The 25263-nt window shown below is 41.6% G+C and overlaps 1 protein-coding gene across 1 annotated transcript; it reads right to left on the bottom strand.

Moving 5' to 3' along the window:
• Window positions 1-943: 943 nt before the first annotated feature.
• Window positions 944-2068, bottom strand: LOC137879787 (serine/threonine-protein kinase pim-3-like). Its single transcript, XM_068720681.1, has 5 exons — window positions 1972-2068; window positions 1659-1826; window positions 1398-1583; window positions 1123-1293; window positions 944-1035 (listed from the first exon to the last, which is right to left on the bottom strand). Exons 1-5 carry the CDS (start codon window positions 2066-2068, stop codon window positions 944-946), a joined length of 714 nt encoding a protein of 237 aa, XP_068576782.1.
• Between the last annotated feature and the right edge of the window lie 23195 nt (window positions 2069-25263).

Raw genomic sequence — 25263 nt, 5'->3', positions numbered from 1 at the left:
AAGACTTTGAATCGGCCGCTTGTTTCATCTTATTTTTATTTGTAGTGAGTTAAAGTTGATATGCTTTTAATAGTTTTAATCTTTGATTTCCCATGTAGCACCTTGTTCATTTACTTTGAAAGTTCCTCTTCTTCCTCTTCCTCTGTCATTATTTTAAGGTAAGATGTCTTTTGTTAATGAAAGAGGAAGTGAGTGAACACTTTAAATCAGGCCTGAAATGTTGGATGTGAAGCACAAACACTAATTCAATCAAGATCATTGCTGTCCACATCATTTATTTGCATTTGTCTTTTACTATATTGGAGAAATAAAGCCTGGTTAAAAACTTTATTTATGTCAAAATGTAATTAGAAAAACAATATGATGATTCTCTGTGGTCTAAAGAAAAGATGAATTCATTGGGTTTCAATTTTATCCAAATTTATTTTCATTGTTCGGTATCAAATATCACATTATATAGTGGCTAATTGGGCTCTATTGGCTCTATTATCTCTTAGAAGACGAGAAAAAAACCTTCAAAAAGTCCAAAAGAAAAATGGGAAGAAAGAACTCGGGAAAGGCGATTCAGAGAGAGATCCCCTCTCCTGGGACGGCTGGGCGTGCTACCGGATCGGCAAAGTGGCCAATTATTATATCATATATAATATAATAAGAGCAATTGAGTCCAATTAAAGCATTTTTATCACAACCCTGTGATGTAGATGAAGTCCTTGAAAATGTCCCGCAGGAGTTCCTCACGTCCTCCTTCCTGTCAAAGACAGAGCAGCAGCATTAGTGTTTGGATGACACTTACGAATTATTGCCAATTATTGTCATACCAAATAAACAATGGTAAATGTCCCTGCATTGTACGGCACCTTTCTATTCTTCCGACCACTCAAAGCGTCATCATTCACCAATGAGATTGGATTTTTTTAAAAAACAAATTTTATTTTTTGTGGGTTTATTGGAGCCATGGATGAATCCTGAGCTGCTTCAGGGTCGGACGCTGATTGGGGTCTTGGTTCAAACATGTCCGTAACAAATCCTGGCAATCTGGAGAGAAGGAAGGAGGAGAACGGTGTGATCCGTCACAACGGGAACTAAAATGAACAGACTTGTGTCTGCCGATGTTTTTCTTGCTTTCGGAGAGCTCGTTGCTGATTCTCAGATCGTCTGCAAAGAACCCGATGGTGTCGAATTCTGCGCCACTGTGGAGGGTTTCAAACAGCACCGCTCCGATCTGATACACTGCGGTGGGTCCGGCTCTGTACATGCCACGGTCGTACCACTCGGGGGGGGGGGGGGGGGGGGGGGGGGATGTCAGTACCTGGAATATACAGACATAACAAACAAAAGTTTGTTTGAATGTGAAAGATGGGTAAGTTAGTGAAGAGCAGGAGTAAAGCCGGACATCTTACCGAAGAAGACTCGGTAACGGGCTCCTTTTTCCACGAAGCAGCTCAGTCCAAAGTCAATCAGGCGAACTCGCGGGACGTCCGAGCTGGTCTCCATCAAGAGGTTCTGCAGCTTTATGTCCCGGCAGAAGATGTGTTTCTTCTCGAGATCAACTGCTGCATCGACCAGCTGTTTCAGTATCACCTGACAGACAAAGAGAGAGAGAGAGATGAGGGATCAGAGAGGACGATGGTCTGACATGGTGTCATGGCTGTGACTCTTGGTCTTCTCCTCGTCTAAGGAGCCTCCGTTATCTTCGATGTGGTCGAAAAGGTCTTTGGCGGGGGTCGGTCTCTCCAGCGCCAGGATCAGCTCCTGGTCCAGATCGTACCAGTCCGGCAGGGACACGGGTGCCGACGTCCCCTCTGATTCGCGACCTCCGTGGAGAGCTGCCTCCCATCATCGTCCTGAAACATCACAACCGAGTTGAGGATGAGAGAGAGAACCACGATTCACCCGTAATACGTTCAGAAACAGAGTGCAGTGTTGAGCACAGCAGGTTTTGAACAGCAGCAGGTGTTCATCCTCTCTGACTTTCCTCTTCACTTGCGTCCTCAGAGGTGGGTGGCTTTCCCTTTTTAACGAGCCTTGCCAATTTGATGAGGGTCTGTCTTCTAAGACTGGCCTTCATTTTGATCGTGGTAGACCGGCTACGCTCTCTAGGCACTGAACTGTGTTAAGATGAGCTGATATTGAGCTCTACAAATGAGAAAAACAAAGTGGAATATGAATGTGTTGTGAACTAAAGTCACAAACTGTATGAAAACTGTCATATTTTATCATTTCACAGACTCAGATCATAAGAATGATCAAGTCAGTTCTTGAGATTGACTCTTTCTCAGTCATCTGGCTGACTTTCCTACAAACTATTAAAAATGTCCTCATGTTGTTTTTATGAACTGTTCATCTTGATCTTAAAGTCAAAGACTTTAATGAATAAATAAATAATACATCTACTGTACTTTTCATACTCCGCTAGATCTCAGAGTGAAATATTGTACTTTTTACTTCACCACATATATTTTTAAGATTTCTTCACTTTGCAGATTCTGATAATTAATAAATGATATGTGTTAGTAGTATAGATTAAACTACCAGCAGTATATAAAGTAATTTAAATTATTAAGTGATGAACATATGAAGGAATCAGCATTCATAATCAAGTCAGAGGCATCTATATTTGAGAGGAAGCTGATTCAGATTGATTTGAAATTTGACACACACGTCCAGCTCCATGTGTTCTGCAAAAAAAAAAAAAAAAGCCTCAAGAACCACAAAAGTTCGCCTGATTAGACTTTCTGCCATTTTTACATTTTTTTTGTTAAAACACATTTTTGGCATCTTCTCCCAAACCCCGAGCGGTCGTTGAGTTCCATCCCCGGTGCAGACTGCGCAGACTCCGCCCGTTTCCCTCTCAGCGGTTTCACGCCCTCTTGAACTCTCTCTTCAAAGTTCTTTTCAACATTCCCTTAGCTGTGAGAGAAACTACTCTTTACCCATGTTTTTTAGAGGCTGAGCTCATTCGCTTTGCCTTTTTCTCATGCCAAGAAACACCAAACAGCGTTACACAAACACTGAAGAATATGAGCTTTGGCCGTGATGAGATGTCTGAAAGCCTCCGAATGAACGAAGCGACTGATGTTTTTTTTTTTTTTTTTTTTAACTTTTAAAGTACAGTAGCTATCCCTGACCATTGAAATAAAGCACTCAGCTTTAGTTCCTGTCCAGGATTCTTATTATGAGGTTTTTTTTACAGTCTCTTTATTCCATTGCAGACTCGCAGAGGTGGAGTTCGTCCGTATTGCTTTGGCTCCTCACACCAGCACATTGAATTTGAGATGGAATAATAATAATATTAATATAACTGCAGGTTAAAGCGCTGACTTTACAGCTTTATAGTAAGTGTGTTTGAAGGTGTTCACTGAGCAGGACTCTTTCAATACAGCGATCAATCAAAGGCCTTTCAACGGGCCAAAGAGCAAAATGTGTGCGGCTGGCTAAGTCAGTATTCTGACTTCAGTGTAAGTGTGTTTCACTTTCTGAATACCAGACTGACGCCTCCTTCACCAACCCCATCAAGGACTGGACGATTTTGCCGAATGCATCCAACTTTAATACACTTTTTTTTGCTTTCTACGACATCTGCTGTACTGTAGGTCTGGTGTGGTTTAAGTTCGGAGAAAGATGGTGGTTGCTTGAAATGAGGTCGGTTCAGGTATGGTTGTGTTTAGGCGACTAAAACACTTGAGCAAGGTAAAGGACAGATCGTGGTTGGGGTTAATGTAAAAGTCATTGAAGGTCCGTGAACACACGGCCGCACCTTCACGTTCTGCTCCGCGACACGCGGCGGCGTAGGACGCACAACCTCCTGCACTGGCAATAAACGTTAACGTCAAACATAAGTCGTGAGGTGAAGATTCGTCCAACATGGGAGTAGTTCAGCATCTGGGCAAAGGATGAGAGTCCAAAAATGTTCCCTTTTGGGTTACACTGGTACATTTACAGGGATGTTGATCATTGTCCCTGTAAAAAAAAGTAAGTAAATAAATAAAGTGACGAGTCGTCTCTTCGCCGAATGAGTCTTCAACTTGAGGACGTGCTTTCGTAATTTATTACTTATTTAAGTTGCATTAAGTTGAAACTTTCTTAATCCTCTTAAATGTTCTTCCTTTGCATTTGTTTTGAGTCTTTGAGACTCGGCGACTGAATGTGAATTGAGGTTCACTTTACATTGACAGGGATCTGGTTGCTTGTCCAGGGTTAAAGTCTGTAAGTTGAGCATAAAAAAAGCTTATTATTTTCGGTATTTGTTGCTTGATTGTTGGTTGTCTAACTTTATGTGTGTTGATTCTTGTCTAACTAATGAGTGAATGATTTCCTGAATAAACTAGAAAAGTGCCCTCAGTAGAGTCACAGATCTCCAGGAGTGTCTCCATCTGCCCTCCCAAACAAACAAGAGTTACATTTCACTCTGTTGTCCCTCCTGGCTCCCTTACAGTCAAGATGGCGGCGAAGATGCCATGAATGGGGACTAATGTATCTCTTATGGAGCCTAAACCTTAGTGGAATATAATATATATGGTATGAAATGAATCTGCATATACTCCGACTCAAAATGTCAGATTTTGAGCCACGACAAAAAACTAAATTGTGGGCTGCAACAGACAAGGTAAGCCTTGCTTTTTCGCTCGGACACATATTTCTTTTTATCATTTATTAAAATGAGATTATTTTCATCACATATAATACATCATTTAAATAGTTTATAGTAGTTTATCACTGTGTTTTCTTGCCAGATTCACTGGCGGCACACAGAGAAAATAGACGCAGAAACTGTCCCAATAGCCCTGAGTGAACATGTAATCGAATTTTTGTAATAATTGTGAATCACCGCAACCATGAGAGGTCCTTGAGCAAACGTTCATAAATGAGCATAAACAATATGAGTCCAGTAGTACGTGAGACCAGCCGTAGACTCGACTGAAGGCTGGATCTCCCCACAGCCTCACAGGGAGAGTAAAGTTACTGTTAGAAATTTACTGAAGTTACTGAAGTTTAGTAATGTGTTCAATTAGCGATGGTTCAATAAAATTAGGTCGCCACGTAAAAAAGAAGGGCCGCAGATCCTGTACTGTTCCCCTATTAACACAATCTTTTATTTATATATATATATATATTAAATACATATAAAAATAAACATCAGCCAAAACACTGAAGCGACAGTTTCTTATTTTAGATCCACTGGAGTAAATAAAATATATCACTGTAAAGCACCAGTTCAATAAACTGGATTTACAGCAGATTCATAGCAAACTATAGAAATCCAACCTATCAGCGTGTAAACGGGAGATAACTCACACTTCCTTTGTTCTCCAATCAAACACTTTATTGAATTTCTCAACAGAAAGATAATTCCAACAAACGTGTTCCATCCAACATCCTGACCTCGGGAAATGTTGACTGTTGTGCAGGGAACAGTTTGGATGCAATGACAAATATCGTACATCAAAATGCACAGGGAGCAGCTATATTGTGCCTCAACCCGACTGAAAGTCTTTGTACGAAATCTGTCAGGCATAATTGGTTTCCTACCAGATAAAAAACATTAGAACTGCAGGGAAGACACTGTTCCCCGCTCCCCACCATCTGTGCTCCGTGATTTGACACTGCAGCAAGATTTAATGAATTATTAGGTCATTAAATTGAATGTGTTTACAGTCCGGGCTCAATCTACCACCTTTAACTCGGTGTCTTTCGCCTCCTATTCTGCACCCTAACTCACCTGTGACGCCCGTTGGCACCCTGCCGGCTCAATCCCCCACCCCCCCCCCCCCCTTACAGATTATAGAAAGGAACGTCCATGCAGTAACTGCAGAGGAGCTATCAGCCACAGGACAGCTGTGTTTCCCAGCTAGAGCCAAAGCCTGGCAGAGGCCCCAAACCACACTTCAAACAGTGTTCAGGTTGTAGAGACACAGCTCCCCTGCACCCTGCATGTGTGCCGACGAGCCGAGCTTGAAGCCATGTTTCACCTCTGCCAATGAGATGGGAGAGAGGTTTTGTTTCCAGTTATTTCACTTCTTATTTGGCCGGGTTGTAGCGACATTTTTTTCAAGAAGTTGCACACAGATTGATATCCTGTGGCCCGAGGACCAGGTGACATTTTGATGGTGATGTGGTTAGAGGAATTCTGCCAGGAGGCGATCATTACAACACTCTCACACATCGTAAGCCATAAAAGACCCTGTCACTTACAGAATATGTTTTTCATATGTAAGGGTCTTAATGTATACTGTTGTTAGCTTTATGCTGCTGGAACGCTTAAGGCTCGGTTGGGTAATGTAGGTATTTTAGAATTGCTTTGGGGTTATACTGTATTGGTTGAAAACTAACACTCAATGAAATTGCTTGTTTTGTCTGATCAACAGTCTAAAATCCCAATAAATTTAATTTACAATGATTTACAACTCCTCAGTTTTGAGAAGCTTGAACCCACAAATGTTCAGCTTTTCTGCTCAATGAGTGACTTGAATTATGAAAATTGGTCAATTCACTTTCTGTCTATTGACCGGCGGCAACCTCCGGTCCCGAAAAGTGGGGTCATTGGGAATTGTCTTAAACTTGCATTCTATCTAATGGCCATCAGGGTGCGACTCCTCTGTTTGCAAAAATAAGTCTGGTTGTATAGAAGTCTGTGAGAACATGACTCTACTTCTCACTTGATTTATCGACTAAACATTGTAAACATGCTAGTTTCAAGTCTTCAAATTAATAAATTTACACATAATTTAAGCGCTGTTCTTTTTGTTGTTGCCGTTCAGATTGAAGAAAGCATTCTGTTCTTTCACAGAGCATCAAACAGCAGGTTTGGTTAAAATTCCAATGTCACATCTGATAACATTCACATTCGTATTTTCATTCAAATGTGCTAGATGGGAACCCCAAACCCCTCTTTATGTGATTTATGCTTTGGGATTTGTTCTCCCAGCAGAATCTAAAAGTGCAGAGCCTTTAGTAGGTATAACAATAAATGCCCAAATCATTTGCAAGTGTGTGCGACTAAAGTTAAATTATATATCTCACAACTTGCTTCTCTGACTCAGAGAGGCAAGCAAATTGCGCCTCGTTTTCCCGACGCCCTTCTCCTTCAGCCTACATTTCCACTTCTCAACCTTGTTCACAGTCAACATGTTTTTCTTCAGTCGTAGAGGACGGCGGGGGAGGCTTGTATATTTTTACAAAAGGAAGCAAAATCACAAACGGCATTCACGAAACACAAGTTTCTTAGTAGCTGCACATGTGTTTCCAGTGTCACAAAGAGAAATAGCTTCCTGCCTGAGGCGTCTTGTTTTGTTTTAAGGATTGATTGCTGGCGGTGGAGATGCCAGCCCCACTCGATGGAGGAAATCAACAGGAAACACAGAAATGGAAAAGCCAAAAATGACCATTTGGTGGTTCTGTTTTCTGAGGGGTGAAAAAAAAAGAATGATTTTTTTTTCCCTCCCTCTTTCTTTAGTTTGGCTTGTGTTGACATGATGCTGGCACCATGAAGGAGCAGATGCCTCTGATTAGCTGCCATTATTCCTCTGTGGCGTCACAAGAGCATATTCCTTCTTCCTCCCTTGGGCGATCGGACGTCCAACGTTATCTTCTGCCAGTGATGTGCATGAGTGTGTGTGTGTGTGACAGAGAGTGATAAACATGGAGATTAAAAAAAGAAATGGGACAATGAGATTGAGGATGCATGACAGAGAGAGAAAGAAGTCAGGAGGAGACAGTTGAGAGGTGAGCTCTTACACTTCCTCTCTGTCCGCTGGGACACAAATTCAGTCTGGGTGACACCGTCAGGCCGGTCGGGCAGACGGGATCCTCGCAAGACCGGTCCAGAAGATTAGAGCAGGACAGCTGGCTGCGATGCCGGCTCCGTGCTCTGCGGTGACTGGAGTGGAGCGGGATGGAGAGCGGGATTGTTGCTCTGCCCGGTGCTCGAGCTTCTTCTTGCCTGGCTGCAGAATCGGCAGCTCTTCCGTGGTTTGGACACAGACCCGGCACTTATCTAACACGAATAAGAGTCTGGTACCGCAGACAAGCCAAAGAAAAGCTGCTGTCAGATGAAATCCTCCTGAAATAAAAAAAACTACAACCTGCCTAAGACAGTTATGGCATCTCCTGAAACTATCCTGAATATATTTTATATTATTATATATATATATATATATTGCAAACAGTAGAACTTGTTAAACACAGAGGCAATCCATAAAAATGCACTATAACAGCAGTTAAATACACTATGATGAGCAAAATAAAATCCATTGACGTACAATGTAAGTGACTGTAGTTCAGGCGGTAGAGCCCATTATTGGTAAGGTTGACGGTTCAATCGCGTGTTTAAGTCTCGTTAAGCAAGACTGTGAAGTTCCATGTCCAGATGTGAGTACAAAAAAACTAAAACGTTTACCAAATGAAGGTTTCGCTCATATTGTGCAGCTGTTACATGGATTGCTGTGTGAGAGAGGAGCATCACGTCTCTCTTTCTTCAGCCTTTAAATTGGTTTTAATACGATTTCTAATATCACCTTCCGAAGTCTGAAAATTTAATTTAGCTCCTGTATTTATTTTTTTGCGTGAAGTACTTGCTTGGTTGTATCAGAATCCTTTAGATTTTCCCATTATGAGACACCTTAATATTGTATAATTATTGTGGGTTGGAGGGGGGGGGCTTTGAAAACCCCTGCTCTAGAGGAATATTACCCATGTCATGAGTAACTTAAAGGTACTCAGCGTCTTGTGTCTCTTTATTAACACAGGTAGCGTTATAGAGCAGTGTTTCTACATGTGAGTCCGTGTCACGCCGGTGGTGTCATACACATTCTAAAGGCAGGGAACAAGAAGGCTGGTAGCGTGCAAAAATGAATCTGATAAGACAAATCTGCTAATTGTTGCTGTCCGACAAAAAAACGTTACTTTTCAAGGAATGAAAAGATCCTCTGTTGTTAAAAGAAATGCTACATCGGGTTGTCAAATTTGTCATTGTGTCTTTATACATGGTCAGAAACCATCATTATATGATTCATATTTTACCAAAATCAAGCTTACTTGGAGTTTCAAAGTTTCTGACCAGCGAATGTTGAGATTTGGGTTTTGTGTCATTGATTATATCTCTAACTGAGGTCACACCGCAAACACTTCCATCTATAATCACAATTTTAACATAACATTTGTTAAGACTTCAAGGACACACACAATGTGTTCTGACTGTTATCAGACACTTGGCTTGTTCACAAGAACGCTGTGTCATAAAGGCGTGCATGAGAAAATATTGTACATCTGCATTGACTGTAAGAAGTGCTGGAGACAAATTAGAGACATGACATCTCATTTACACATTATTACACTTGCAGAGTGCTGACACATTTCTGAGACGTCTCCCTTTACTAACCCTTGGGGAAAACGTTTCATAAAACACCAGTGTGACAGTCTGAGGATCGTTTTTCACTTTGAACATTAAGGAACTCTTTCGTGAAACCAGATGAGGGATTTCACTGCCGTAATTCACATTTAAGTCATTATTTAATATGCCTGTTCACATATCATTATTGGTTCAACTGGTTTTCATGAATATAGATTTTGTGCGGATTAACACTAGATAGGAAATATGTTTACATCCTATGTTTTGTTGGCACACATTTAGTCGTGGCAATCTCCTAAAAGAAGACAAAAAGGTTTCTGTACTCCGCTCAAACACTTAAGTTTAAAGTGATATTGAAATGTGCTCCTTTTTGAAGATATTTTTTTTTTAACGATGTGAACATGCTCATTTTGTACGTTGAAATATATTTCGACGGAGGATTGATGACGGTGATGTTGACTGAGAAGCACGTAAGATAAACCACGGTGTGGTGTGTTTCCTGGAGGGAGCGATGCTCTCCATGTTTGGTCGCTACGTCGGTTATGTTACGTGTTGAGCGCATATTCAGCTTCTCTAGACGACTGAATGCTTCCATGCATGTGCCAAAAATGAATACTAGCTCTAAAAATATGCGTGCCTGATAAATTCAAACGCCGTCCCTGTAGGACTGCATGAGTGACCGGAGGTTATCCGCACTAGACACATTAACGGATGGTGCTTTGAGGAGAAAATCACACTGAAATGTGTCATGATCTAGTCATGCCTTAGAGACAAAATCAACTATTTTCCCCAGATATATCTGTATTTGGGCAAAATCAGCAAAGACAGAGAGAGAGAGAGAAATCAAAAGAAGATGTAGTGTGATGTGTTTTTTTTTTTTTTTTTTGCCGTAGCTGACTGGATCACCAGGAGATCATCGTATCGCTGGCAGAATGAATCACTCTTTCTTTGCTGGCAGTGTTTATTTGTGTGCTCTGTCACCTCACTGTTGATGATCTGGAGGGGCATTCAAGTCTGAGAAAATTAAGGCCATCAACGCGTATGTCACGCAGGCTGGCTGATTGCAGAATTCCCACATCGGGGAGCAGAGTCCATTATCATTAGTTATCCACAGATATGTGCCGCTGAGAGTCAGGGATGATGGAGCGAGGGGGACGGCAAGGAGGAAGGAGAGGTGAGACACAAAAGAATGAGAAAAGAGAGCTCAATAGCGTCTGAGAGAAAATGCACAGACGCATACACAGGGAGGGAAGAAAAGAAGGGGTGAGAACAAGAGGGAGCTATTGATTGTCGCCTCTGCACCTGCCGTACTGCAAGAAGAAGCGCCAGACAAAATCAAATGTCATCATTTGGGAAGAGACTGGCGGGTTCCCTGACTCATCTCGGCGCGAGGGCCACTCCGGCTGTCAGCCGCCATTACCTCCACCATTCATCAGAATTCACCACTGCCCAAAGTGAGATTCCTGTGAAGCGAGCACATGCAAAAGAAATGATAGTGGAGAGGAATGTGCATGCATCAATCACTTGGACGCGGAGAAGGAGACACCGCTGTAATGCGTTATTTGAAGGGACGTATAAAGAGGCTTTTTCTTCTCAATCATGAGGGTGTTTTTAGTTTGTTTTCTGATTTCTGGTCGCATCATTTAAACTTGCATTTACATCCTGATTAATATAGATCAGTCGTGTTCGCATTTAAATCAAGTGGCAACCTGGGAGGCAAATGAAGCCAACGCAGAAGTGCCAAAAACTGCAGTTCCTCAAATGGCCACTTGAGTGCTCCTCCAATAGATGTTAAGAAATCTTCCGTAAGTGTGCCTACGTAAGCTAGTACCGGCCAATTGAAATATCTAATCCAGTCCAATCAAATGCTTCTGTTTCATTTGCAAATAAGTCACAGTACAGAAGCTAAAGACGCTCTGACTTCTGCGTTAGTGGGACTTTAAAATGCCCAACTTGACAGCAGGAATAAGCATGTTTACAGCCTGGGACAAAAAATGGTTGTGTTCTCTATGTTGATATCCTTGTTCAGCTCGTTCGTTCGCTTCCCGGCTGATAAAAAAAGAGTTTCTGGATGAAACACATCGGCTAAGGAAACGTTGAATTTGTGCATGGAACATAGCTAATAGCTAGCTAGCAGGCCAAAGAAGGGCCGTGACTCTCTATCGTTATTTCCATCTCGTTCAGTGTTATGACATACGGGAGCATGATGCAGGCACTGCTGCTGTAGGTCTCTACAACCACCACTTTCAAGGACCTCTACACCACGACACTGAAAAGAAAACTGTGTCTCTTCATCGTCAGAGCAAATGCAAATGTCTCCCTCTAATCTCTGCAGGAATGAAATCGTTTTCATACCGATCCTTGAACCCTTCTGGCCGTCACGAGTTTTTTTGTTTCCACCCCGCGCTGCTTTTCTCTGACAATGTCACGCTGGGATGGAAAGATAAGGTGTGGAAAGGTTGAGGCTATAAGACGGATCAAACACCCCCCCCCCCCCCCCCCCCCGGTCTGCTTCACTTTATTTCAATTTAGTATCCACTGGAAACAAGCGCTGGGGTTGTTATAATGCCGTGTGCACTTTACTGATATCTTTTTTTGTTTTTTTTTAAAAAACAAGTTCCCCTTGTGGGATTAATAAAGTGACTGTCTATCTATCTAACAGACGAAGGTGCCCTAACTCGTTCTCAGTGGCAGAGCATGTGATTTTAATAAAGAGAGAAAGGGAGAATTCAAGGTTTTTCTCAAGGCATCGGCAAAGGATGTGACTCAAAATCTCTGTTAACTCTTGAGTGAATCTGCGCTGTTGTGGAGGCAAACCTACCCACTCAGTGGCCTTCACGGCCTGCCTCTCTGTTGAAGCCAAAATGTATTTCACAGCAGTTAAGTGAGGCGTTCCATTTGTCTTTAGGAGCAGTTTTCCAGTTGTTTATTTGATCTTACTGACCAGTAGAATGTTCACGTAGACCCGCTCCCATTAGTTACTGTTGCTCTCAAGACATCTGTCAAGACAATGATTCAATGATAGCAGTGGAAGACAAAACAAATTGTCAGATCTATTAACTGCACGTATTGCTAATTAAGCTAACGTTTGCTAATTAAGCTAACGTTAAAGGGGTTAGGCCTCTCAGGTTAGGTCCGCCCATTGTGAGCTATTGCCTAAGGCTACGTTAGATTAACACACTGATCTGAACAAGCCTTTCACTTTTACTTTTATGTTTTTGGAAAGGCAACAAAAAAAAGACACCGAAACTTAAAGGTGGAGGCACACAAATCAAGTCGACGGATCCCATTCATTTCAGTGGAGAGCGAGAGAGCCGGCTGTGAGTCGCATGATGGAGACAACACGGCGAGTTGACCAACCGTTCGCCGTACCTAATTTTTCATAATCGTGACTTAACCTCAACTCTATGCAAATCAAGTCTGTCCATCGCGAGGTCAGCAGGAACTCCGATCAAACAGGTCAAACTAGGCAGTGCTGATGGAGAATAAATGGATATTCTGTTACTGCGCGCTTGTTTCTCGCCTCAAATGTTTTCAGAAACGTATTTTAATGTACTGTTAAGCTGTAAAGTGAGAGAGTTTGTCACCCGGCCGCCATGTTGAAAACAGTAGAGCCAGAACCAAACCTCGCCAAACTGGAGCAAGCCGGACCGTTTGAGGTTCCGTCGAGTCTTTCCGTCTGTTGGTCAGATTTGGACAGTTTGACGCGTGACTTTTCTACAGATTTAGGCGGCAGACAGTAATCGCGACTCGCGAAATGTCTTCAGTGGATGAAATTCACAATGGAAAATTCAGATTATCGTTAGTATTTATGTGCAATTTTAAAGCCATTCTTTTCTAATCCTTCACGTTGAGGATCAACTATCTCTCGACCTTTCTTTTGTAAGAGCCACAGTGCAGCTGGAAGTGAAGGCTGCTGGCAGCTACAAGGAGTTCGCTCTCATTAAAGCCTCCTTGACATCAGGGTGACAGGGTGCTTGGAAATACTGCTGGTCAGCATCCAGGTGATCTTTCAGGAACCCGTGTTTCCTACGAGGGTGTCACATAAAGGTCATTTCATGCATTCAGCCAGAGGACAAGCAGAAGCAGCAGGCTCACTTATGTAACGTCCATCGAGGATGTGCGGCACACACTCTGCACACGGACCTTTCGGTTCATTGCTCAGCCTCTCCTGCGATTACGCGTTTAAAAGTGTTTCACGACTCTTATAAATCAGTCGTCGAAGGACAGGTAGAGCATGTGCATCGAGGGTTATGATGAAATGCTGTATTCCTCATTCGCAAGTAAAAGCCTTGTGTATCTTATCAGATAGATCGGGGATTTAAAAGGACTGCATTTAACGAAAGGTTTCCCGCAGAACAAGATAGTTGTTCCTCCTTCATGCAACTGTCAAATCTGATCTCTAATCAAAGAGTGAAAAAAAAACGAAATCTCATTTTTAATCGGTCATATCTATAATAGGGAGGAAAGAAGTTCTCAAACTTCATCAGCCAGTCTGATGATTTGAACGTCTCATTTCTTTGTCATTCCACATTTAAAACTGCTTTAATATTTATTGGATTTTACGACCGATTTCCTTGATTTAGATTAACTTCCTGAATAATGTAAACGGTAAATGAACGCAATGAACCCATAACGACGCGAGATCTTTCACCATGATAAATACCTGCAAGTTAATTTACTGCACTTCATTTTTTTGTTCAATAACTGTTGTTAATGGGATTGTTATTTTAACACCGGATAGATTTTGATTTGATGGTCTGTACTCATATCAGTCACTGAAATATTGCTTCAGAATGTCATTGTGTTTGTGAATTAATTTGCAAATCTGCACAAAGTTATTCAACTCAGAAGTTGTAGTTGCTTAAATATCAAATTACTATGATATCATATTTAAAAACCTTTTTCTAGTTGACTCAACCGATGCTGAACCTTGAACACTAACCAAATCTGAAAGGGCAATTTCCTGCAAATTAAAAACTGTACATATTTTTTTAGCTTTAAATTTTGGGATTGGGCCCAGGAAGTTTTTGTCAGATGGTCACATACTTGTTTCTGAACTAGAGGTGTGAAACTATATTATACCCATATTTTATGATATATTCAACTGTGAAAATACTCTGGTTAACACTGATTATTTATACTGCACACTTAAACTAAAATATTGTATTTATTTATACAACTGCTTTTCTTTTCACACTTAATATAGATCCCATTTTCAAGCATTATTTATGTTATATATTGTAATATTTATCATTTATATATTTTGTATTATCATTTGTTCTCCATAGGCATTGTTGTATTACAGTATATATTTTTTTACATATTTTTACATATTTATTTCTTATTAATATAATCTTGTAATTTATCATATTATATTCTAGATTGGGAGCAAGTATAAAGTAACCCAATTTCCCCCTGGGGATCTATAAAGTATTTCTGATTCTGATATTTATTAATACTTTCTTTGCCGGAGAAAAGGAAGTTTGTTCCGAAGCTTGCCTCTGTATTCATACGGATTGGAATTGGGCTTATGTCTCACAGTCTACATCTCAAGATCTCAGCAAGAAAATTAATGAGCTAAATTGTATTTTCACCGCAAGACATGTTGGATAAAAAAAGACTTGTGGTACAAGCTGTTGTGAAAATGAGGCAAAAGCAATCCAGCATAATATGTGACCGTATAAACACTAAGTGTACTGTAGGCTATCTCAGTTGTGTTCTACATACATTACCCTCTGCGTGTCTCTCTCACCACAGACGGGAGCTGTCAGTCAGAGGGCTGGAGGGTGAACAGGATCAAGAGGTCTGTGCCAGAGGTGACAGCGCTGACCGTCACATGTCAAGTGTTTCCATGCTGAAATATGAATAAGACAGGCTGCACTGCTGCTGCACGCGCTGTGACTGTCCATGTAAAGCAGTTATACACACACAAAAAGTTTTTTTTCCTATACCTCAAAACATAATTTTTCTCCCTCATCTCCTGAGCTCACATCACAACACCAAGCATGAACGGCTATCCATTACATCTTATGAGCAGCTCAAGGAAAAGGATTGGTAATGTAATATTAAAGTGGATGGGTCAATAATACCTAAAGCCTGATCTATGAACCTTACGTCAAAAACCACTCCGGTTCCTAGTGCCACAAATCAGTTAATGCACAGACATCATACACATAGTGCTGCAACGTTACTGTTTCTGGTGAGAGCCATCGCTAAATCAATTTTAAAACCATACAGAAAATTCCCTTTGGATAACTGAAGTGTGCTTAACAGTCCAAAATTATCCTGTTGATAGTTGTGTTGATGTGTTGTAGTTCGATCAGCATAATGGATGTCCACCAAGGTTTAAGAGTTAGGGTTCGGGCATCAACTAACTCTAGGGCAAATTTAATAGCAACTGAAGACACTTTCATTATAAACAGAAATAAGAAAAAGAAAAACAAGAGATCAATTCAGAAAATTTGCTGCAGACAATAAGGTGTAGAATGCGCCTTGAGCAATAACTGAATGACGATCAGCACTTTGTTAGAGCTACGGTCGCTCTCTAACATAAAGTGTGCATGTTTGAAAAATAGTAATGATTGAAGGAACAGCAACAGAAGGCTTGCTGGCAGCGGGTTGTTTTGGGCATATCTCAAGGTGGCATCAGCAGCTAGCTCAAGGATAGGCCCCATAAAGAAAGTTTGTCAAAGAAAACAACTCTGGAGATCAGTCAGTTTAACAGTTAAAGTTGTAAAGACAGTAAACAAACGTGTGGGCTATTTCTGAGTCCAACTAGCTCGGCACCCAATGCTGCTGAACATGAACATCCTTACCCAGTACCAGTCTCTAAAAATAAATATGGAAAGCACCTGGAACAGTAAACCTCTCATACATATCTGTAGATGAATAGCAATGAATTGGCTATACACCTTCTAATGCCTTTTTTTACTAATTGCTGTCATGTCTAAATAATACTTCTCTTTTACTTTTTAAAACATGCCCGCCGCTACTGTCTCATGCATGGATTCACGGTCGAACAATGCCGCAGCAAAAGTGCCCTTCCAGTGGAGAGAACGTAATGTAGCGCCAAATGCACTTAGAGTGGGTACTGTCTGCATGCTGGTGCCTCACTGCGTGCAGCTGTCGCCTTTTTTATATTTTCTGTCCTCTGTCCCTCACACAGGGACAGACTACTGGCGCATCAGTAAGCGTGAGACAGTAGTGGAGGAAGTGTTTTAAATAAGATGCCCTTCCAGTGGAGATAACGTTTAGAAGCGCCCCCTATAATGTCCTTCCAGTGGAGAAAACATTTTGAAGCGCCCTCTATAATGCCCTTCCAGTGGAGAAAAGTTTTGAAGCGCCCTCTATAATGCCCTTCCAGTGGAGAAAACGTTTTGAAGCGCCCTCTATAATGCCCTTCCAGTGGAGAAAACATTTTGAAGCGCCCCCTATAATGCCCTTCCAGTGGAGAAAACGTTGTGAAGCGCCCTCTATAATGCCCTTCCAGTGGAGAAAACGTTTTGAAGCGCCCTCTATAATGCCCTTCCAGTGGAGAAAACATTTTGAAGCGCCCCCTATAATGCCCTTCCAGTGGAGAAAACGTTGTGAAGCGCCCTCTATAATGCCCTTCCAGTGGAGAAAACGTTTTGAAGCGCCCTCTATAATGCCCTTCCAGTGGAGAAAACATTTTGAAGCGCCCCCTATAATGCCCTTCCAGTGGAGAAAACGTTTTGAAGCGCCCTCTATAATGCCCTTCCAGTGGAGAAAACGTTTTGAAGCGCCCTCTATAATGCCCTTCCAGTGGAGAAAACGTTTTGAAGCGCCCTCTATAATGCCCTTCCAGTGGAGAAAACATTTTGAAGCGCCCCCTATAATGCCCTTCCAGTGGAGAAAACGTTTTGAAGCGCCCTCTATAATGCCCTTCCAGTGGAGAAAACGTTTTGAAGCGCCCTCTATAATGCCCTTCCAGTGGAGAAAACGTTTTGAAGCGCCCTCTATAATGCCCTTCCAGTGGAGAAAACGTTTTGAAGCGCCCTCTATAATGCCCTTCCAGTGGAGAAAACGTTTTGAAGCGCCCTCTATAATGCCCTTCCAGTGGAGAAAACGTTTTGAAGCGCCCTCTATAATGCCCTTCCAGTGGAGAAAACATTTTGAAGCGCCTCTTGGATGCTCTTCCAGTGGAGAAAACATCACTTGGATTGTCGTGCACAAGTTGTGTGGGAGTTTTAAAAAGATGTTTTGGTATAATTTTGCTGCTGTTATATGTGGCCCTCATTAACTTTTCTCCAATTTTTCATTCTTCGTTCACCGTCGAGACATGCAAGAAAAACAATTTCAATAATTCACGGTAACATGCGGTGAGTAATTGATAAACAACTGTTTTTTGAAGTTTCAGTTTTTACTGAAACTGTGATTGTGTCGTTTCTTAGCTCCATTGTTCTGCATGACTTGCAGCATACTGTAAGTAGGTTGTTTCTTCTTTCAGTGTGAAATATGACGTGTAGGTTGTCAAAGTGGTGAAGACATTTTACTGATGATTTGTGTATTTACATGTCTTTCCTTTAGCTGCAGTGTGTTAAACTCTCAGCCACCGTACGGTTCTTCCTCCAGAGACGGATGATGTGCTCGGGTCTCGAGTGTGCCCTGGTGGAGTCATTTCTTTGTGACAAGTTGTGACTCAGCTTTTGTCGCACTCTTGTGCCGCTGCGGCTGATAATGAAATGAGCGGAAAGGGTTGAGGTGCGAAACGGGACAATGCTTTTGGACCACAAAATCTCCCCAGCACCGTATTTCAACCCCTCAGCGTCTCATACCCATAAAACCGTGGAAGCTGAGTTTGTGTTTGTGTGCTTATACTGTGTGTGTGTGTGTGTGTGTGTGTGTGTGTGTGTGTGTGTGTGTGTGCGCAGTCTTCCAGTGCACTCGCTCCCGAGGCCATGGATGGTAACTGGGCTGGGGCTCTGGACAGCTATTGATAAGGATGCCTAGTGACAAGAACCACATGCCACTTGTAGATAAAATAAAAGGACAAAGAAAGAGAGAGGAGAAGAAAAAAAAAAAGGCTAAAAAAACACTGATTTTGTAACCGGGGCAACTCTGTCTCTGCAAAATCTCGGTTACAGCGCTCAATACCAGACACATTTACAGACACTGTAACATGATTAGTTTCACTATAGAGGCTAATGTAGCTCTCTGTGTGTTGCACTGAGCGTGTGTGTGTGTGTGTGTGTGTGTGTGTGTGTGTGTGTGTGTGTGTGTGTGAGGACGCAGCCAGCCGCAAACAAACACATACTTACACAAACACACATTAGACGCAATGGCAGGCAGCTTTGTTCCCCTTGCTTTCACAAAAGACTTTATTCGGTCATTTTTTATTTGACTTTAAAGTGTGCCTTTGCAAGTCATTTTTATAAAGCGTGGTGGTGGATTTTAGAGGGGGGGGGGTATTTGAGTAAATGCCACATTACCATTCCCCTGCAACACGTGGATTTGACGGTTACCTCCTCTGGCTCTGCTGAGAACGATCCTGACCGGCGGCAAAGAGCTAAATGCATCTACACCGTCGGAGCAGATTAGAACATTCTGGGAATTGATCATTAAAATACCTGGAAGAAAACTAGACTCATAAATGGCATTTAGGCAATTTTGAGTTCTTAAGAAAATCCCCACTTTCACACACTTCAGTTTATGTGTGTGTGTGTGTGTGTGTGTGTGTGTGTGTGTGTGTGTGGTTGCTTATACGCAGTGATAGAATTATTAAGACACGTTTTCACTCCGAGAAAGCTGTTTGCCATCCGAGTACATTCTAGAATAGACAACCTGCAAAGCAAGACATTTAGGATTTATGATATTGGGACCTAAATGCAGCATCTTTCTAGTGACGGCTTTCCATAGATATTTTAGTGCAATATGTCCTTTTGGGAAATACACAATTCAATACCACTTTCATGATTAACATCTCTGTCTGTCAAGTTTGAAGCTATAACGCCTGGAGGCGATCCACGTAGCTTCACAGCGGAAGCAGCAGGAAACTGTCACCTGTTGTCTCTGCTCTCGACAGAGACATTTAAAAGAATGTAACTACAACTTCTTTTTATGTTTAGAGTCGATTAGATAATCCGGTAATGTTATTCTCTGCAGCACAAACACATAAAATGGACATCAGACGGTGGCGGCGATGCACGATAGTGATATGTGAGGAGTATTGATCACTTTGTGGTAAATATTACAGAATCATATTTTCTGTATATTCATTTTAACATACTTTAGGTGGAAGCTCAGTGGATATTATTGTCTCTTCCTGCGCAAAGTAGATCTAACGAGTGAATTTGTACATTTTAGAGTTCATGCTAAGCTAGGCTAATTACCTCCAAACTTAACGGACAGACACGAGAGTGGTAGAGATCTTCTCATCTAACTTTCAAAAAGAAAAAGCATTTCCCAAAATGTTGAACAATTTTCCTTTTGCTTTAGGAGGTTTTCCTGAACAGTCAGCGCTCCCAGATATTTAAGTCCACCTCCAGCACACCAAACATCAAATACTACATTGGTAGTGGTGAGATTCAGGCAATGAACACTGCCAAATGAGGTGAAAAGCAAACTAAAATAACACAGCAGTTGTTGTATATTATCAGTTTTAATTACTTTGTTTTCCACACATTTTACCACAAATGTCCTGGTGTTCGTGCTTCCTTTTTAAAATATGCATTTATATACATGGTAGTGTGGTGGGTTTGAGTGTTAAAATAGATACGTGTGCATACATATAGCACCCATAATTCCATGCTCACTCACACCCCTGTCATTTAAAATCTCACACAAAACCTGTGTTTACCAGCTGTTTATCTTCATGTCACAGCTGGATTACACTCTCCTGTGTTCCCGATAGGCAGCAACTTCCTTTTCCTCTGCAGGATCTCAAAGTTCTCCAATCCCTGTAATGCCGACGTTCGACGGCAGCATTTTTTTGATCGTGGAGCAACAATGTGATGTGATGTATTTGGCATTTTAAAGACCACTCGTGGAGCAAAAAAGGAGACGGAGCCGGGATGCTGAGACTACACCATTGAGGACATTTTGAACCTCGGTCGAGTTCAGCAGATCTAAGTGACAACACCTTCAGACGCTCAACGAGGAGACGCCAGGGGACGAACGTGTGACATTAAGTCCCTGAAACATATTTTGAACTTAATAAGAAGTGATAGAGATCAAATGAAAAACCTCCAAGGTGTTCAGGGAACCGGGCCAGGCATTGATTTTCTTTCTCTCCCCAGGTATTTCCAGGCAGCCGGCAGGGCTGATTGAGATTTGACTCCGGGAGGTCCTGTCGGAGACGCGGCGGCATGGAAGCTCAGGACACCTTATCTCCTCTTGAAGAACTCTCCGTGGAGATACGACTAACTCACTCCAAGTCGCTTTGAGAGTTATCTTTGGCTTTTTCACTCCTGGAGTGCTTCTTCCGTTTTGAGAAAAAAAAAAAAAAAAAAGCCACTGTTTGCAATATCTTCTTAAGCGCGGCAGACATGGCAAAGCCCCATTGAGCTCACAGTGGTTGGTAGAAGATCACAGAGAAACTAATCTGTATCTGAGCATGGACTAAAATGGTTTGAAGCTGCATAGAGTTTGTGAACAAACCCTAACATCTCACTTATTCAATGACAATATGTCTGAATCAAAGCCTGAGCTTTTTGACTGATATTTTTTTAATGAGCACTGTGGCATGTGGTGTAACGCATGCAGATGAAATTCATCACACAAGGTGTTTCAGAGGGAAGCTGAAACGATGCATGTTACAGCTCCAGAATTAGCATCAACAGTTTGTTTGGAATAAATAATTCAGCAGAAGACACAGGAGATCATCATCAACGCTTTTGAGGTTATCAGCAGCTAACAGGTGCTTTGATGTGTAAAATAGGTATTTATTTATTCATTTATGTAGTTAATCATTGAATATTTATCTTTAAAAGGTGAGCTAAATACACATGTCAAGACTACTTGTAACACATAATATAATATGTGTAATATAAATACTGAGAGCACTGTCTAATTACCGGGAACCAATGTCTTAATCTGATAAATCATTCATTTATATTTCAATGTATGAAAAGAAAATACTCATGGTGTTACAGCCCAACCTCCTCTGACATTTTTCTTCTGTCCTAACTTAACCTGAAACCAATTTAATTTATGTTAAAATTCTGCACATGATCAGTTCACTGTTTATCCAGTTAATTGCCATTCATGGAGTGATATTTAAGATTCAAGATTCACCGATGAGGCGAAGCTCTGCTGCTGGCCAGAGGAGGAAGAAGATGCTGCTGCCGGAGCTTCCATCTGCAAGTAGAAGGATTTCCTGGTGGGCCGCCATGATTTCATCTGATTTTGCGCTGAATGCGACCCGTCTGTATGGAAATAGCTACATTTTTCACCTCATTTACCTACAAAGGTCATATAGAGGCATCAGGATTATCAACTTTTTATTTCCAGACACACGAGTCCTTACATCATTCATTTGAGACGTGTTAATCTGACGTAGATGCTCTTGTGAATTAAATGTAAATTAATTCATATTCTTATCTGTTGTGCATTTTGAGATAGAAGTTATCTCTTCATATCCTGCTAATTTATGAGTTTCATCGGTCAACTCGCGAAACAAGAAAAAAATTAACTGAGACACACAAGAAAGTCAATATCTATCAGGGCGGATATGGATTAAAGCTGGTCGCCATCTGGCAGTTTTTCTGAAAAATATACCGCTGTCATGCTTCCACTGATTATGGTCGCGAGAAAGACAAAGAGAAGGCCACAGATCTCACGGATGACAGCAGATCCATAGTGCTGTATGAGTTACTGTGTCTCTGGGGGTGGGAGGGGGCGGATCGATCAGTTTCTGCCCTGTGATCGACTTTCATTTTCAACCCCCCCCCCCCCCCCGTCAACTTTGTCCTTCACCAGAACTAACTGAGTGTGAAGTGAGCCAGCTCTTGTTTTCTCCTCATGATTAATTATTAGTCTTTGTCATCTGTGTTGTAAACACATTATGGGAACCATTTCGTAAACCAAATATCATTATATAATTACAGTTGACCTATAGCAAAACAATAGAAATAGACATTAGATGCCAGTGAACTATACACTATATATATTAAATATTTATGTATAATATAGACCATTGTTATTGATCGGCCTTTCAATGATTTTATGTTTTTATTATTTAGTTTTGAATTGTCTGTTGTATGTAAAGCGCTCTGTAACACCGAGTGAAACGTCTCAACAGTTAGTGAGCTCAGGATGAACTCTGAGAACTTTAATTAACCTCCAACTTTTCCTCTCGTACCATCTTCAGGTGGAAACTTAATTCTATCAAAACTTTATGACTAAATACCACAGACCGTGGAATTATGGCAGTTCATGTCATTATATATGTCATCAACCCACCACTCTGTCCTTTTCCAAATCTATTTAACGTTAGCGAACAGATAAGGAGGAAGTTGGGTGACCATATTTTTAAACCACCAAACCGGGACCCTTGAGAGTATCACCATTCGTGCATGCGCACGTGTACGTGCTTACTATCTGGCCGTTTTTTTATATCGCCATTGCATTGCCGGGTACTTTACGAAGGAATGAGTGAGCCTCAACTGTTTAGAAAAGACTGACTTTCTCTTTGGCACGGCGGCTAACCGTTAGCATGCTGACCGGTACGCTAACAAGCGCGGTAGCAACAGCCTTGACGAGTCATTGATCGATTAACACACACATGCAAGCAAATCAGTGTTGGATTCGGACGAGTGTGTGTGTTGTTTATTTTGTTATATTGTGTCAGCTAATAATGAGTGTGACAGAACTATGTAAGCGCTGAAAACAAGTGTATTATTATTATTTTAATTGAAGCGAAAACTGGGACATTTAGGTAGTAAATATTGAAAACAGGGACATTGTAGTTTTTTACAGATATTTATCAAGACTTGGGACACCCAGCTTGAAACCTGGACAGTCCTGGACAAACTGGGACGTGTGGTAACTTAGGATGAGACTATGCTCAATGATTTACATAGTGTTACCTTTGCACAGACCCACCATATCTAACTATAACGAGAAAAGGGGAAAGGTGTCTGAGGTTCTGTCGGGTTCAAAGCTTGCTCAACTGTCATTGCGCACAGAGCACATTGAGCTGTTTCCAACACTGTTTGAAATGGTGCTTTGCCCCCGACCTGAGGTTTGTGATGTACTGTCTATGCAGGACCTAACACAACAGAACGCTAGTGAAAAGACACCGAACAGAGACCCCGTCAGGGTTCAGACAAACTTTGCACTTTCCGCAATCTCTTCTCCGTCATTTCCACCCAGGCTGTTTGTCGACTAGGGGGCTGAAATGGGAACAACCCTCAGAGACTTGAGTCCATCTGAAAGTTCATAGCCTGAAGAAATAGGACGGTTACTTACTGGTGCCGACTTTCCACCCCAGTGCCACTGAACAAAGCATAAACAATGATGGATGCTTCCTGGCACTCATATTGTGTAGACAGAGGAAAAGCACTTAGACGTGGACGTACACGTTCTCTTTTTCATTTGAAAGCACAAGGTTATTGTTGAATTAGCTTTCAGTTTCGTTGGCTTAGATATCATCTGTGTAATGATTTTTTTTTTTTTTTTTTACTTTGTCATTCCCAGCTTACCCTACAGTAAGGTAATCTTCAAGTATTTTCAGGTTTGAATTTTTTAAAAGGTAATTTTATGCAGCAGATCTGGCCTTTTTTTAAAAATGTCATAACCTGTTTTGCAATTGTTCATTTGATTCCAGTCTCTTTAACAACTTTGTAAGATGTAATGAATAACTAATTTAATGGACTTCCATTGTCAGTGTAAAGTTATTAACTTTTAAAAGTTAGCAGAGAGCTCAGCATATTTATGAGGGTTGAAACTCACTCAAGTATTTGAAATTCACCATCCGGCCATTTTAATTAAGGGCAGAGTGACATCTTATCTCTGCTGTAATTAATAGCAAAGGACACAGTTTCTGCACTGCTGAATGAAAATGATAAGCATATGTGTGTGTGTGTGTGTGTGTGTGTGTGTGTGTGTGTGTGTGTGTGCATCTATGCGTGCGATATGTGCTTGTGTGATGAAATAAGAGAATAGACTTCTCATCCCTTCAGTTCACTTATCTTCTACTTTCCCATGTCTGGAAGAGAGCCTCCTGTAGCGCCTCCTGGAGGTGAAGAAAAACACACAAACAATCTTCATCATCTGTACACCAGAATAATTCACAAAATCATTAAAGTGGAGTCTGGAGGAAAGTGATATTCTCTGGATTCAGGAGGGACTGAGCAGGACAGTGTGATCGGATCCAGAAAATATTAACATTTCACATGGGAGGCTTTGACATACTTAAAGGCGGCAGGGAGCAGTTGTTCAGGGTTTGATGCACCAGAGACATATTTTGTTGTACGTTGAAGGACGTTGAGGACATGAAGTTGCAGTCGGCAACGGAGGATGATTGATGCCTGACGTGGCAGCAGCTCTAGAAACTGATGGTGGATCCTGGAGGAAGGCTTAACGTTGTAGAGGTATCAGTTACTGTGTGAGAGGAGCTCGATGAGGCGGTGAGGAGGTTGTGGGAGACGGTCAGAGGATTGAGGAGGGAGAGGCTGGTGATTGTCAGAGGAGAACTGCTCAACGCATAGTTATCAGCAGGGTAAGGACTGCAGCTTCTGTGATTTGCAGAAGCAAAAGGTGTGGGAAGATTTCCACACACAGGTTCTGGTGAAGCAGCAGATGAATGAGGAGTGTGAGGCAGGGCTTTGTCCGTGCTGACCTCAACAGTAGGAGGTCAGTTTGCTCTCTGAGGAGCAGGTAGCAGTGGAGGACTCAGAGGAGGCTTTGTCCACTGTCCTTCAGAGGTGACTGAGGTAGTGCAGAGTGGCGAGGCG

The sequence above is a fragment of the Cebidichthys violaceus genome, unplaced genomic scaffold, assembly GCF_023349555.1.
Source record: "Cebidichthys violaceus isolate CVI_PGR_0920_01 unplaced genomic scaffold, fCebVio1.0.p SCAF_26, whole genome shotgun sequence".
Taxonomy (NCBI): domain Eukaryota; kingdom Metazoa; phylum Chordata; class Actinopteri; order Perciformes; family Stichaeidae; genus Cebidichthys; species Cebidichthys violaceus.
The sequence above is the reverse complement of the archived record's forward strand: the minus strand, read 5'-3'. Positions and strand labels throughout refer to the sequence as shown.

Excerpts from the sequence above, each read along its gene's own strand:
- LOC137879787 (XM_068720681.1), bottom strand. The coding sequence starts at position 2,068 with ATGAAGGCCAGTCTTAGAAGACAGACCCTCATCAAATTGGCAAGGCTC. Across the intron at positions 1,584-1,658 it reads CTTAGACGAGGAGAAGACCA|AGGTGATACTGAAACAGCTG; the intron begins AGAGTCACAGCC and ends TCTTTGTCTGTC. Across the intron at positions 1,036-1,122 it reads CAGCAACGAGCTCTCCGAAA|ATTGCCAGGATTTGTTACGG; the intron begins GCAAGAAAAACA and ends CCTTCTCTCCAG.